The following is a 13,876-nucleotide window of genomic DNA, read 5'->3' as shown; positions in this document are numbered from 1 at the left end:
TGCCCATGCTACTAGTAGGCACATCTTACCTGCAGACCGTCGTTGTAGCCCCAGAAATTCCCATCTGAGTAAGAGTTGCTAATTTTCTTTTCTTTTTTTTGTTTTGTTGTTTTTTGGATTTGTTTTTTTTTTTTTTTTGAGACAGTTTCTCTGTGTAGCCCTGGCTGTCCTGGAACTCACTCTGTAGACCAGGCTGGCTTCGAACTTAGAAATCTGCCTGCCTCTGCCTCCCAGAGTACTGGGATTACAGGTGTGCACCACCACCGCCCGGCTGATAATTTTCTTTCTCAGGGGCTGTATGTATGTAGCAGTGTGAGGGCTAGCCTGTAGGCAGAACACTTCAGCTTAGCTCCAGCTTGATTCTGTGTGTCCTGTGATCAAAACGTGTGCTACCTTTAGAAATAGAACTTATTTTTTTTAATAATTTAAGTGTGTGTGTGTGTGTGTGTGTGTAGGTATGTGTAGGTATGTGTACATGAGTACAGGTTTCCACAGTGGCCGCAGTTGTCGGATCCCCCAGGAGCTGATGTTACAGGTGGTCCTGAGCTGTTTGCTGTAGGTGCTTAGCAATTGATTTTGGGTCCTTTGCAAGAGCAGTATGTCCCGACCACTGAGCCATCATTTAGCCCCAACCATAGAATGTTACCATCAAGATCTGGTGGCCCCAAGCTCAATGGGAACAGCTTACATTGTTTTGAGGGAGGGGCTCTTGTGCTTCTCTGGTCAACAATTCATAGGGAAGCAGTCCACGCCTGGCACTGGAATTTTTGTTTAATGACCCAAGACTTCTGGTAGAAGCACCATCCATCAGTGAGGGATACCTTCATTAAGACTCTCTTTAAAAAAAAAAATACAGTTTTTAAATAAGCGTATATGATCATAGGTTTCCATGTTTTTTATATACTTCCTTAGTTTTGGTGCCCGTTCTCCTTCCATCAGCTTTTCCTGCCCGCCCCCCCCCCCCCCACCTGTTTGGATCTCTGTCCCCAGGACCTCAGCACTGCCCCTTCATCTCTGACATGCCCTACTGCCTCACCTCTCTCTGCCCCTTTCTGTCGTTCTGCCATCTCTCAACATTCACTGTCAAACACAGAGCACTCAACAATTGACACCGAAATTTTATTACATATTTAGTTATTATTTATTTAGTGTGCATGCACACACACATGCTGGACGTCAGAAGACAGCTTGCAGCTGTCAGGTGACTCCTTCTACCATGTGTATGCTAGGGACTAAACTTAGGTGGTTAGTTGACATTTTAAGGAGCTAAAAAGCCCATTTAGTTGGTAAACTCCTTTACGTCTGGTTATGGTGGCCTATGCTTATAACCCCAGGGCTAGGAGGTAGGGGGACCAGCAGGGAGATCCCTGAAGTCCATCATCCTGAAGTTCATCTTAGCTGACTTAGTGAGCTTCAGGTTCACTGAAGGAACCTGCCTCAAAAAAGAAACTTTTAGAATTAATCTAGAGCTGGGCAGAGGTGGCACATGCCTTTAATCCCAGCACTTGGGAGGCAGAGGCAGAGGCAGGTGAGCCTGGTCTACAGTGTGAGTTCCAGGACAGCTAGGGCTACACAGAGAAACCCTGTCTCAAAAAACCACACACACACACACACACACACACACACACACACACACATGAATGAGCATGTGTGTACACGTGCGCTCGAAAACACACAGAATCTCTGACTTGTTGAGCCTAGGATTTTTTGAAGCCACAACCTGGATTCCTAGATGTCTTTTGATAAGCTGAGATAAGATAGAAATGTAACCTTCTCTTGTGGGATTTTAACACTGTACTGACCTGGGGTGATACAGGAGGAGCCAAGAACCGTCTGAGCTCTGGCTTGGAGCGCTCTCCCCACCGTGGCTCACAGTGGGTGCCCAGCAGATGAGTTTCTGCTTTATTGATGGTGTATTATCATTTAATCCCATATTCACTGCAGCATACATTCTGTCTTGTCTTTGCGTTGAGCATGTATTTGTCTTCCTGACAGATAGCAGTTGACGAGCCTCCACCAGAAGGATGCAGGTCCTTTCTCTCCGTGCACGGAAAGCAGACTTGTGACCTAGACACTCTGGAGAGCCTTCTGCTGACTGCACCTGACAGGTCGGTTGTAGTCTTCATTTAAATGGGGGGCACGCCTGTGCCTTTACTCGACCGTACTCTGAGTTGAGGTTTGTTTTGTTTCTTTGTTTGTTTGTGTGTTTCAGATATTCTCACTAGATAGTCCTGGCCTAGAAGTAGAACAGACCAGGCTGAACTCAGAACTCACAAAGATTGGCCTGTCTTCCCTCTGGGGTGCTGGAGTTTAAGGCACATGTCTCTATTGATGCCTGGCTCATTTTTATCTGTGTGTTGAGAAAAGGTATTGGTTTGTAGTTCAGGCTGGCCTTGAACTCAGTCTTCCTGTCTCAGCCTCCCAAGTGCTAGGCTCATGACCATGTGGTACATGCCCGGTCCTCTGAGATTCTACTTTACCATCTGTGTACGTATTAGAGATAAGCTACTAACTAGAGATTAACCAGATGTGAACATCAGCTCCATTACTTAAAGTAGTTCTGTAAAATGATGCAAATTAGTTTGTTTTCTCATGTTTCAAAATTAGAAGTATTTGATATTCCTGTTTATTGGACAGTGATTTTTTTCTGAGAGATTTTATAGACTTTGTTGTTAGCTTATCAAAGAATACTGTCTGTACAAAAAGCTGGCACCTGAAGTAGCAGAGATTAATGATAATGATCTTTTAGGATATTATTACCAACAACAGACAGTATTTAAAAGGTATTTGCAAGCTTGATTTGAATAATGGAAGTACGGTTTTCTTTGTGTAAGGAGGTCGAGGCCTCCTGCAGTGGACTCTTACCACAGTATGCCTTTGGCTGGCTGGCTGGAGCAGCAGCCTCTCTGTACGAACTCTAAGGCCATGTGATGATGTGATGATGGCTCGCTCTACCAGAAAAGTTAATGGGATTTTTGTAAGTCTTGTGTAGTGACATTGTCAGACCAGTAATAAATACCCTGCCCAACACATGGCACTTGTGCCTCTTAGAATAAGAACAGTAAAGTCACCGCATGTTCAGGCAGCTCAGCGCCACGGTGTGGGTGGATATTTGAGAATGGTGAGCGATGCTATCTTGGGTGAAACGTACTTGGGGACGTTGTGGTTCTTTTAAAACTGTGTTGAGTTTGTTAGAGCAACTGTGCAGACCTTGGTAGAGTGATGTCTTCTCTTCTGAGGGTGGAACTACCTTTAATAGTCACTTTTATGGCTTTAAAATTTGTACAGTACGTAGGTCTATTTCTGTTGAGAGACATCTTCCCACTTGATGCATGTAGGTGTACTTCAATATTTTTAACACCTGCGTATTGTCCTATGTAAAAATGTCCTACTGGAGATTTTTTAAAGTTGTTTCCAATTTTGGAACTTTCCTATTCTGAGGAACATATTTTTTTGTATGTATTTGCCCTTTGCTAAGTGGTGTGGTACAACAGGGATTGGTGGGTGGGTGTGTTAGTTCCTTTCTTTTGTTGCTGTGACTGAATATCACGGTGAAAGACAACTTGATGAAGCATTTATTTTGCTCTGAGATTTTTGTCTGTCTTTGCTTTTATTGCTGTGTAACAAACTACTATTAAAAGCAATTTTGGGAAGGAAGGGCTTATTTGGCTTATAGTCTCTCATCAGGGGAAAGCAAGGCAGGAATCTGGAAGCAGGAGCTGGAGCAGAAACCATGGAGGCTCGGTACTTACTAGCTTGTTCAGTCAGCGCTCTGGTATAACCTGGACTGGCTGTCCTTGGGTGACGCCCACAGTGGGCTAGGCCTTCTCCCATCAATCATTAGTCAAGGAAATACTCTACAGACTCACTTACAGGCGAGTTGGATGGAGGCATTTTCTCAGTTGTTCCCTTTTCCCGCTAGCTCTAGTTTCTGTCATGTTGACAAAAATCAGAGCAGCTCCGTTTCAGGAGGCTAGAGGTCTCTCACGGCAGACCAAGCATGGTGGCAGGACCAGGAAGCTGGGAGATCACTTCTCATTCTCACTCAGGGAGCAGGAGGAGTAAGACCTGGAGTGTGTCAAGGCCAAAACTCTAAAAGCCTGTCCTCAGTAGTGCACTTCCGTGTTCCAAAGTTTTATAACCTCCCTCCAAACAGTGCCTCCTACTGGGGACCAAGTATTCAAATACAGGAGCCTGAAGGGGGACATTTTCCTCAGTAGATCATATTTTAAGAACTTTTAATGTCTTGATGCTGGTTTTAGAAAGTGTGGTGGTTTTGACTTTTTTTTTTTTTGTATTTTGAGAAGCTTAAAAAAATTAAGGGGCGGTGGTGGCACACACCTTTAACCCCAGTACTTACAAGGCAGAGGCTGGCTTGATCTCATGAGTTTGAGGCCAGCTTGGTCTATGGCTTGAGTTCCAGGACAGCCAGCCCACACAGAGAAACCCTGTATCAGAAAACAAAACAAAACAAAAAAGTCCCCCAAAAGAGCATTATAGGAAGCTCATAGCAGCAAACGTGGCAGGAGGGAGACTTGCTGTAGCTCACAGTTCCTTGCTTAGAGTCTGATGTGCTGCTCGAATCATTTGGCCTTATGATTTCAGATAAAAGTCACAGTCACACTCCACACAGGAGAAGGCCACGCTATAGATTTAGTGCTGTAGGGTTTGGTGTGCATCTTGGCTTCCTTACCTTTTTAAAGAATTGATGGTATTTAATTTAACTTAGTATTTTATAATGAATATTCATGTAATATACTTTTATTTTTATAGTCATGAATGAGTAAAACTCATACTTGACAGTATTCTAAGTGCAAACTGTTTAAGACTGTGATGCCCATATGAAGATACTTAAAACCTTTACTAAGTTTTTAAAGTTGTTGTCAAAAGTGTCCTGTTTTTTTTGTTTAAACTTTTTTAATTGAATATTTATTTCCAGACCTAAACCTTTATTGTTCAAAGGAGATCACAGATATCCGTCATCGAACCCTGAAAGTCCAGTGGTCATTTTTTATTCTGAGATTGGCCATGAAGAATTTTCTAATATTCACCACCAACTTATATTAAAAAGCAATGAAGGAAAAATTAATTATGTGTTCAGACATTATATATCTGTAAGTATTGATTTATTTTACAATTTCTTGAATATTGTCTAAAATGACTTTTACAAATAATTTAATTTGAAATTCTTTTTTTTTTTTTGAGAAATCTCTAATACTTTTATCAGATCTTTCTCTCTCTCTGCACTCTCTTTCACTTATCTCTTTCTACCCCTCATCTCCCTCCCTCTTCCTTTAATCCTTTTTTTTTTTTTTGAGACAGGGTCTCACTGTTACTCTAGCTAGCCTCGAACTATGTAGATCAGACTGACCTCAAAGTCATCGCGATCCACCTGCTTCCCAAGTGCTGGGATCACTGGGATGGTTGGTACTACCACACATGACATTTTTAAATTAATTAATATACTTTCTTTTTTTTAAGAGTATGTGTGCCTGGTATGTATGCCTCTGTGTGTGTGTGTGTGTGTGTGTGTGTAATTCTGAACTGAGCAGTCTTTCAGTTGGAATGACCAAGCTACATCCAGCTAGCCTGTGCAAGCTGGCATAGTTGCCTGGGTGCTAAGCAACGGAGAGCTGGTCTCCTGCTTGGGTGGCCAGGGCTTTACTTGCTAAGGTACTTCTTCGGTCTGCCTTAGATCTTTTACTTGCTCGTGGGTGGTGCCTTCCTTGCTTGCCTTTCCAAAGAAATGTCAAACAATTACACTTTAAAAAGTGGGGTAATCATTTGGATTTTAAGATGAACTGCAAAAAGCTAAGTGTGATGGCTGATGCCTATAATCTCAACACTTGGAAGTTTGAAGCAGGAGGATTTCTGTGAATTCAAGGCCATCCAGAACTATATACTGTGATCCTATGTTTTTAAAAACAAAAAAAGCAACCAAAAAAATAAATTGTGTAACCTTTTGTACATTAAAATTTAAGATAGCCATCCAACTGTACATGAACCTTAGGCTATTGAGTGTTGAGCCTGAGACCTCATATGTCCTGGTAAGTAAGCACTTGTCCTCCTGACTGTATGCCCTAGGTCTGCCCTCGGGCACCTGTTTTGAAGCACAGTCTTGTTGAGCTATCTGGTCTTGTCAGTTATCTGGGTGGCTTTGGAATCCTCCAGGAAGACTGAACTTTGAGTCCTCCTGCCTCAGCCTCCCCCCTAGCTGTGATCACAGGGCCAATTCACCAGGCCTAGCAAGAGTTGATTGTTGAAATCTCTGTGTGCATTTGAGCTTATGCATTTGTGGGGTGCGTATGCGCAGCTGTGATCTCTTCTGAGGTCTGTCCTCACCTCCCACATTTTCTATTTGAGATCCTTTTTTTTTCTTTAAAGTGTCTTGACAAGGAAATCTTGACTGTTACAGACCGTGGGTCTGCTGTGGGATAACCAGGGTCCTCTGGTCCAGGAAGGCACAGGTCCGGCTGAGATGACCGACAGAACAAACCACACACACACAGAGGCGGTTTGAACTGAATGTATTTTGGAGCTCTAAGGCAAGGATTTTTATACAGGAAGAGTTGGTATTACCATTTCAAAAGATGTAGCCAGTGAGGCAGGCACAATTATCTTAGCCATTTGGTACAAGGAAATGCAACATCAATCAGGAACAAAGTTTCTCAAGAAACAGATATAGAGGATCAATTTACAGATGCCATCAAACTTCCTGATTAGAATACAGAGTCACTCATAGTTTACAGCAAACCTTCAAAGAGTTTGAAGTTTCTTATACCACCTGGGTCTTAACAAGTTCTTGTGAGAAATCCTTATCTAACATTTAGCCCTTTACCTTGTAAAACAAAAAACTTCTTGACTAAATTAATGCTTTCAGTACCAGAGTGCCTGAGCCATCCTCATATACATATGCACAGCCATAAAAACCTGCTTATAGTTGGAAGGTAGTAATTATGTAAACAACTATGAGGCAAGGCACTGAAATTCTGAAAAGGGGGTTTGGCGGGTCAGTGAGTTGACTTCAAAGACTGGATTATCAGCCAGGCCTTAGGAATCCCAGTGAAGAGAGAAAAGGAGGAAGTCAGGGCAAACTGCTACTTGAGAACTAAGGGCCCATCTTAAATAGCCAGAAAGAGAGTACAGTAAATTGCCAGGTGAGATTATCAGCTTCCACAGCTTCCAGAGAGTTCCATTATTCCCAGGAGGCGTTTCTTTTCAGCCTCTGTCTGTAAAATATCATTTTTACAGACATCACTGGGCCACCGCGGCACTTGACTCTTGATCAAGAGGATGTGCTCCTCACAAGCAGAAGAGCAGCATTCTGGGGCAGGAAATGCACTTTGGATTCTAGGTTTTTTTTTTTGTTTTTTCCTTCGAGACAGGGTTTTTCTGTGTAGCCCTGGCTGTCCTGGAACTCACTCTGTAGGCCAGGCTGGCCTTGAACTCAGAAATCTGCCTGCCTCTGCCTCCCAAGTACACTTCGGATTCTAAAGCAGTCATGACTGTCTTTTCCCATTGCCTCAGCTGCCTCACCATCTTTCACAGCCAGCTTTAAAAGTTTAAAAGAATTAGGGCAAAAGAAACAGAAAGGAGCCGGGCGGTGGTGGCGCATGCCTTTAATCCCAGCACTTGGGAAGCAGAGGCAGGTGGATTTCTGAGTTCGAGGCCAACCTGGTCTACAGAGTGAGTTCTAGGACAGCCAGAACTACACAGAGAAACTCCATCTTGAAAAACCAAAAAAGAAAGAAAAAAAAAAAACAACCAAGAAAAAAGAAACGGAAAGGGAAAAGAGGTCGACCACTTTAGTCACGTAAGTTCCATGAAAGCAGGGCTATTCTGTAAACATGATTGGGGTAGAGGGGGAGCAATTTAATCATTTGCCTCAAAGTCTTACTAAGTGGGGAAGATATTTTTATCTTCTACCAGACACAATGCAGTGTCTGATAGAAGAGACTAATATTCACTCTATCTTACAAGTCCCTCCTCTTATTGTACCAATTCTGTTGTTCACACTCATCAGGAAGATGTTGGCTCTCTGGCCATCCTTTCTTAGAGTAAGAAACTGCTATAGCAAGAGGTCCTTCTTTAGTGATAGCTGAAGGACCTATCAGCTATCTGACCTTACTGGGTTAGGCCCCTAGTACAAGAAAGTAATGATTCCATCTTTTTCATTAGCATGGCCTTCCTGGGGTCCTTTGGCCAGAGATTGACCTCGTCCCATTGGAGTGTTAAGTCCCCACCCTGGCTAAAGCGTCTGCTTCATGACTAGGAAGGAGTTTCCTTAGCAGGCCTTCATTATTCCTTTAACACCCACGGCCCAAGAGATAACCTAAGAATCATTTAGGAACCAGATGGAAGGTTAGAGCCCCAGACACTTGGCCTTTCTAGTCTCTAGCAGGGATGAGGCTGCCAGGGCTCCCAAGGGTGTTTCTGGTTTGTAGCTAAGAGAGAAACTAGTTGTTTTCATTATAGCTTTTACCCTAAACTGTGCAGTCAGTTGTATCCTGTTCTTACCATCCCTTCACTCTGAAGCTGTAACTCCAGCTGCTGGTTGTGGGGTTGGGGTGATGACCAATCTGGTTTTACACAGCTGAATTTGTAGTGTCAGACATTACAGTTTTGGAGTACCCCTCCAGAGTACCTATGTAAAAAAACCTCACCTGTTAGATGTAGGGAGGAAAGGATCATTGACAGCTGTCTGGAAAGATGTGAGGGAGATGTGTTAGCGCAGGCAGGGAGAAGCTAGAGACATTGGGCTCACAAGAGCGTTCATCTGTTGGGTTCTCATCATGGTTCTTTTGGCCTCCAGGGCTGACTGGACAGCAATGAAACCAAGATCTGTTTTCATGCACTTTGAAAGTTTTTGGATAGACTAGAAACAGTGTGAAGTCCCTCTCAGATAGCTTCCAGAGAGGGACAGAGAGAAGACATTTAGCTATTTGATTTTCTTTTCTTCTTTCTTTCTTTCTTTCTTTCTTTCTTTCTTTCTTTCTTTCTTTCTTTCTTTCTTTCTTTCTTTCTTTCTTTCTCTCTCTCTCTCTCTCTCTCTTTTTTTTTAAGGTTAAAACAATACTGAGCCTGCCTTTCTTGGATAGTCATTGAAGTGTTTAATTGAGCCAAGATCTGAGGTCTTATTTCTGGGTAGCATTTTATTTTTAATTAAGAAGAAAATCACTAATGAGACATAATCTAGGTAACAATCAATTTAGTTGTAAGTCTAATGTCTGGAAACTGTGATCCTCTGGATAGTTACAGAACCTAGCAAACACATCCATCATTTTAGTTTGGGGTTGTACTTTTGTGATGGGTATTTAAGACAGACAATGCAGGTGTTCAGATTTATTATTATTTGCTTCATACTGCCAAGTTGAGGGTCTAGTTCTTGGGTCTTGTGCTTGAGAGAAACCTCTGGTTCCTACTTTGCCAGTTCATCTGTGTGAGCATAAGCCAGAGGCTGGTGTGGCCTTGCCCTCACTCAGCAGCAGTGAGGAGACCCTTTACACTGGCTCTCTTCTGTGTAGATGGACACTGGTTGGAGTTCACTGGATCGTGTCTCTGTGCTCTCCCTGAACAAGGAAACGGGAAGTTCTTCTCATAGTTACAGGCTATTTTGAAAGCTGCCCCATAATCCCCTGGGAGCTAGTTGCTAGTTGATCTCAGAGGGCAAGGGGAGTACATTCTCCCCTTTAGTCTGTCTGGCCACATTAGTATAGCATCTGAGTATAGTTATTAAGTACCCAGAGGATTAGCTGCACCCTTTTACTACTGGATAGTATTTCAGAAATCAGGCATGTCTAAATAAATGTTGATGAGACATTCTTTTTAATGTGCTGTTGAACTTTGACCTTATTCTTTTTGGTATCTTTTTATTTGGTAGAAAGGGAGAGTTTCTAAAGAGGTGGAATAAAGCAGAATTAATATAAAATTAAACTTGTATCATTGAGTATTTAAAATAGGGAAGTCTTTAAAGTTTGTGTGTTATATAGTTCAGTAATGGAAACTGGTAAGTCTGTACTAAGAGTATAAAAATTCCAAATGAAAATGTGATCAAATAGAGTCAGATATATTTATCAGTCTATTTTTTTTTTTTTTTGGTCCTTTTATATTTTTAAGACCAGTTTCAATATAGTCTAGATTGGTCTAGAAAGCTTTGTGCTGCCACATCTGGTCAAAGTCCAGTTTTTGACATTGGATTTTGACTAGGTTTGTAGGGATCAATTCCCCTGTGGAGTAAGCCTTTTGAGTGCTCGTCTGAGAAGGCGGTCGATTACTCCTCCGTAATAGTCATGCTCTTTATTATAGCACCAGTGGGGATCATCTTGCCTGGTGATCAGTGGTGGAGCATGTAGGCTCCAGCGCCAGCTAAGACCATTGATATCCTTTCTTTCCTAGTGGGCTTTATAGCACCTTCCAGCAAGCACTGTGAGATCTAGCCAGCAGCGAGAAGCTTGCTGTTTAGTTCCTCAAGTGTCTGGTGTCTTACCCTAGTAGGGGGGCACCAAGAGCAGTGGCAGTAGCTTTTACTGTTGGGACCTCTGGGGCCACCCTGACAAATAACTCATAGAGAGCACCCCATGCTTGGCACAGGGATTTTTAACAACTAGTATCTTTTGGAGCAGCACTGTCCACCTGAACAGGTTACCTCTGTTGATCCTGTTATTCCTGCATCCTTAATTATCTTACAGTAGTGGCTTTTCATAGACCTTTAGTCTTGTGTCTACTTTGAAATTCTTATTCCCATAGTTGTGATAAGATTAAAAATATAAAGGCATCTAGGATTTCCTAAGGAGGCAAACAGATTCTAGATTGATTTTGTTCACAGATAAGATGACATTTCATGGTAGACAAGTACTTCTATTACTGTTGATGGCCACTGTACTCTCTCTTTTTTTTTTTGAATATCATCTTCATTTACATTGCCCATGGTAAAACCTTTCCCGATTTCCCCCCCTCCCCACACTGAACTTTCTTGAATATATAGCTAATAACTTTATATATCAATATAAAGTTAAAATAATTAAACATTTTTTGAGATTATAATAGAATTACATCATTCTCTTTTCCTCCCTCCAGCTCCTCCTATGTACTCTGCCTTGACTTCATTCAAATTTATCCCATTTTTCTTGTGTGTGTGTCTGTGTTTAAAGATTTATTTATTTATTATATGCAAGTACCCTGTAGCTGTCTTCAGACACTCCAGAAGAGGGCATCAGATCTTGTTACGGAAGGTTGTGAGCCACCATATGGTTGCTGGGATTTGAACTCAGGACCTTCGGAAGAGCAGTCAGTGCTCTTTACCACTGAGCCATCTCTCCAGCCCCCTGTTCTTGTGTTGTTAAACACACAAATACATATATGCACATACAGCCTGCTCAGTTCATATGATGGTGCTTGTACATACATATTTCAGGGCTAACCATCTCCAGCCCCCTTTTCTTGTGTTGTTAAACACACAAATACATATATGCACATACAGCCTGCTTAGTTCATATGATGGTGCTTGTACATACCTATTTCAGGGCTGACCATTTGGTATTGGACAACCAATTGGTGTGCTCTTCCATGTTGTCTCACCAGTGTGGCTGCCTACACCGTGGCCTGAGCAGGGGCAGCGCCAGCTAGACATGCTAGTAAGGAGGGCCTGCTGTGTCTCAGAGCCAGGTGGTGATGGGGGAATTCTTGCTCTGTTTGCAGAATCCCAGGGAGGAGCCGGTCTACCTTTCTGGCTATGGTGTGGAACTGGCGATTAAGAGCACGGAATACAAGGCCAAGGATGATACTCAGGTGAAAGGTGAATTTGTAAAATAAGACCATGTGTTCTCTTGCCTTTAAGTATGAGTTAATGGGGATCCGCTCCATCTTGGAAACAATAGGCTTAGGAATGCAGTGAGCCGGTTTGCACCTTGGTTGTGTCGTGTCTGGAACCTTCAGCTCATTTTCTAGGTGACTTTTGTCCTCTGTAACATAGGCAATGATAGATTCCTTTTCAAGTGTCTAGCAGAAGAAAGGAAGATAATATAAGTCAAGAATTTGGGGTAGATATCGTCGTGTGTGCTTAACAATCTCAGTGCTGAAGCAGGAGGATTACAGTTCAAGGCTGCCTGTCCTGTCCCTCAAACAGTAAAAACAAGGGTACACAGAAACAAACCAAAGTCCACCAAGTTGCGGGGAGTGTTCTTACACAGGTGATGTGATCAGCGGCAGCAGCAGCTGTTGATGTGCGTGTCACACACAGGCATTGCTGTGTGACTCCAGTGTGAAAATTGAAGTATCCCAGGCCTTATGGATAGTGTCTGATTTTATTATTTTTTGTACTTGGAACAGTTTTTTTTTTCTTTCTGCCACAATACTATGTGGTTTTGGATTTTTTTATTTTATTTTATTTTTATTTTTTGAGACAGATTCTTTCCATGGCTATCCTGGAGCTCACTATGTTGACCTGGTTGGCCTTAACTCACTGAGATCCTCCTGCCTCTGCTTCCCAAGTACTGAGATGAAAGGGCGAGCTGCCATACCCAGCCCTGAATTAATTCTTTCAACCCCAAGTTTTACTTGCTGTCTTTTTTTTTCTTTAAAAATCACTTTATTATATCTTTTGTGCTCTGTGGTTCTGAGTTCAGAGTCTTGTGTGTATGATGCAATTCCTCCATAGTCCACCACCGAGCTGCACCTGCAGTTCTTTTTAATGTGTTTGTTTGTTTGTTTGTATTTCATTAAGTTATCCAGGCACACTAAACTATCCATGCAAGTCTTGAATGTGATCCTCCTGCCTCAGCCAGAATTATGGTGCATGCCTTTATATTCTCTAACCTGCTTTTTAAACATCAAATGATGGATTTGAATAATGAAGCAAACGGAAAATGGCATGCTGCTCTCTCAGTGATGTTTAGGATTTTCTAACTGTAAATTCTTCAGAATTTAATTGTGAAAAAAATCTTTCATAATACTTAAATTTATTAATTTTGAATTTTTTACTGTAAAATTTTCTAAGGCTTGAGAGAAAATTTATTCTTATTTTGTCCAGGAACACAAGAAATATTAAAAGACCACTGGTATAAAGGCCTACATTGAAATGTTAATTGAAGCATTTGATATTTCTTTTTAACATTCAAACTGTGATGTTACCTTTTTATTTCTCTTCTGAGCTACTAGACATGTCTTTACTCTGTCTTTATAGGAACTGAGGTAAATACCACAGTCATTGGGGAGAACGACCCTATTGATGAAGTTCAGGGGTTCCTCTTTGGAAAATTAAGGTACGCTAATTCCTGTTCCCTCTGCCTCCCTTCAGTCTTGGTGTCTTTCTCGGTACTGTCTGCGTGGCAGCTCTACCGCACTCTATATACAGAGTCCACAGCAGAGAAACCCTCTCACTCGCAGTTAGGGTGGCCATTTCTAGTTATTCTAGGGAAGCACACTGCCTCGGTTGGCACTGTAGTTACCTGCTCATGGCTGAAGTGGGATTCTTTTCTTCTCAGTTGATAACATAAAGCTACAGATCGTTGTTTTGAGTGACAGAAGAGATCCCATTGTTTTTGTCTGCATGGTTAGAAGTAGTGTGGATTTTAAATTAGAGTGACTGAGGTTATTTTCTTATGCTGAGCACAACCTGAAAAAATAAGCAAAAGCTTATGGTCGTCTTTAAAAACATGCAACAGAAATAACGTTCCGGCAGCCAAAGGAACATTGTTTCTTTAATATTTATTTGTTTGTTGAGTCTGTCCTGGAACTTGCTTTGTAGACCAGGCTGGCTGCTAACTCACAGAAGTCAGCCTTCCTCTGTCTCTTGAGTTCTGGGATTAAAGGCATGCAACACCATGCCGGGCCCATGTTATTGGTATTTTTTTGAGCAGGGTCTCTGTCTTAGTTAGGA

The 13,876-nt window shown here is 42.0% G+C and overlaps 1 protein-coding gene across 2 annotated transcripts in view; it reads left to right on the top strand.

Moving 5' to 3' along the window:
* Positions 1-13,876, top strand: part of Uggt1 (UDP-glucose glycoprotein glucosyltransferase 1) — a 104,968-nt gene that overhangs the window by 19,829 nt on the left and 71,263 nt on the right. For both annotated transcript variants that reach the window (XM_052192940.1, XM_052192939.1), the window contains exons 5-8: positions 1,996-2,108; positions 4,940-5,114; positions 11,698-11,794; positions 13,181-13,259. In XM_052192940.1, the coding sequence (XP_052048900.1) occupies positions 1,996-2,108; positions 4,940-5,114; positions 11,698-11,794; positions 13,181-13,259 (464 nt within the window). The remainder of the gene's footprint in view (positions 1-1,995; positions 2,109-4,939; positions 5,115-11,697; positions 11,795-13,180; positions 13,260-13,876) is intronic.

Source organism: Apodemus sylvaticus, chromosome 9 (genome assembly GCF_947179515.1).
Source record: "Apodemus sylvaticus chromosome 9, mApoSyl1.1, whole genome shotgun sequence".
Lineage (NCBI taxonomy): Eukaryota > Metazoa > Chordata > Mammalia > Rodentia > Muridae > Apodemus > Apodemus sylvaticus.
Note: the sequence above shows the minus strand (reverse complement) of the source record. Positions and strands in the feature narration are given on the sequence as shown.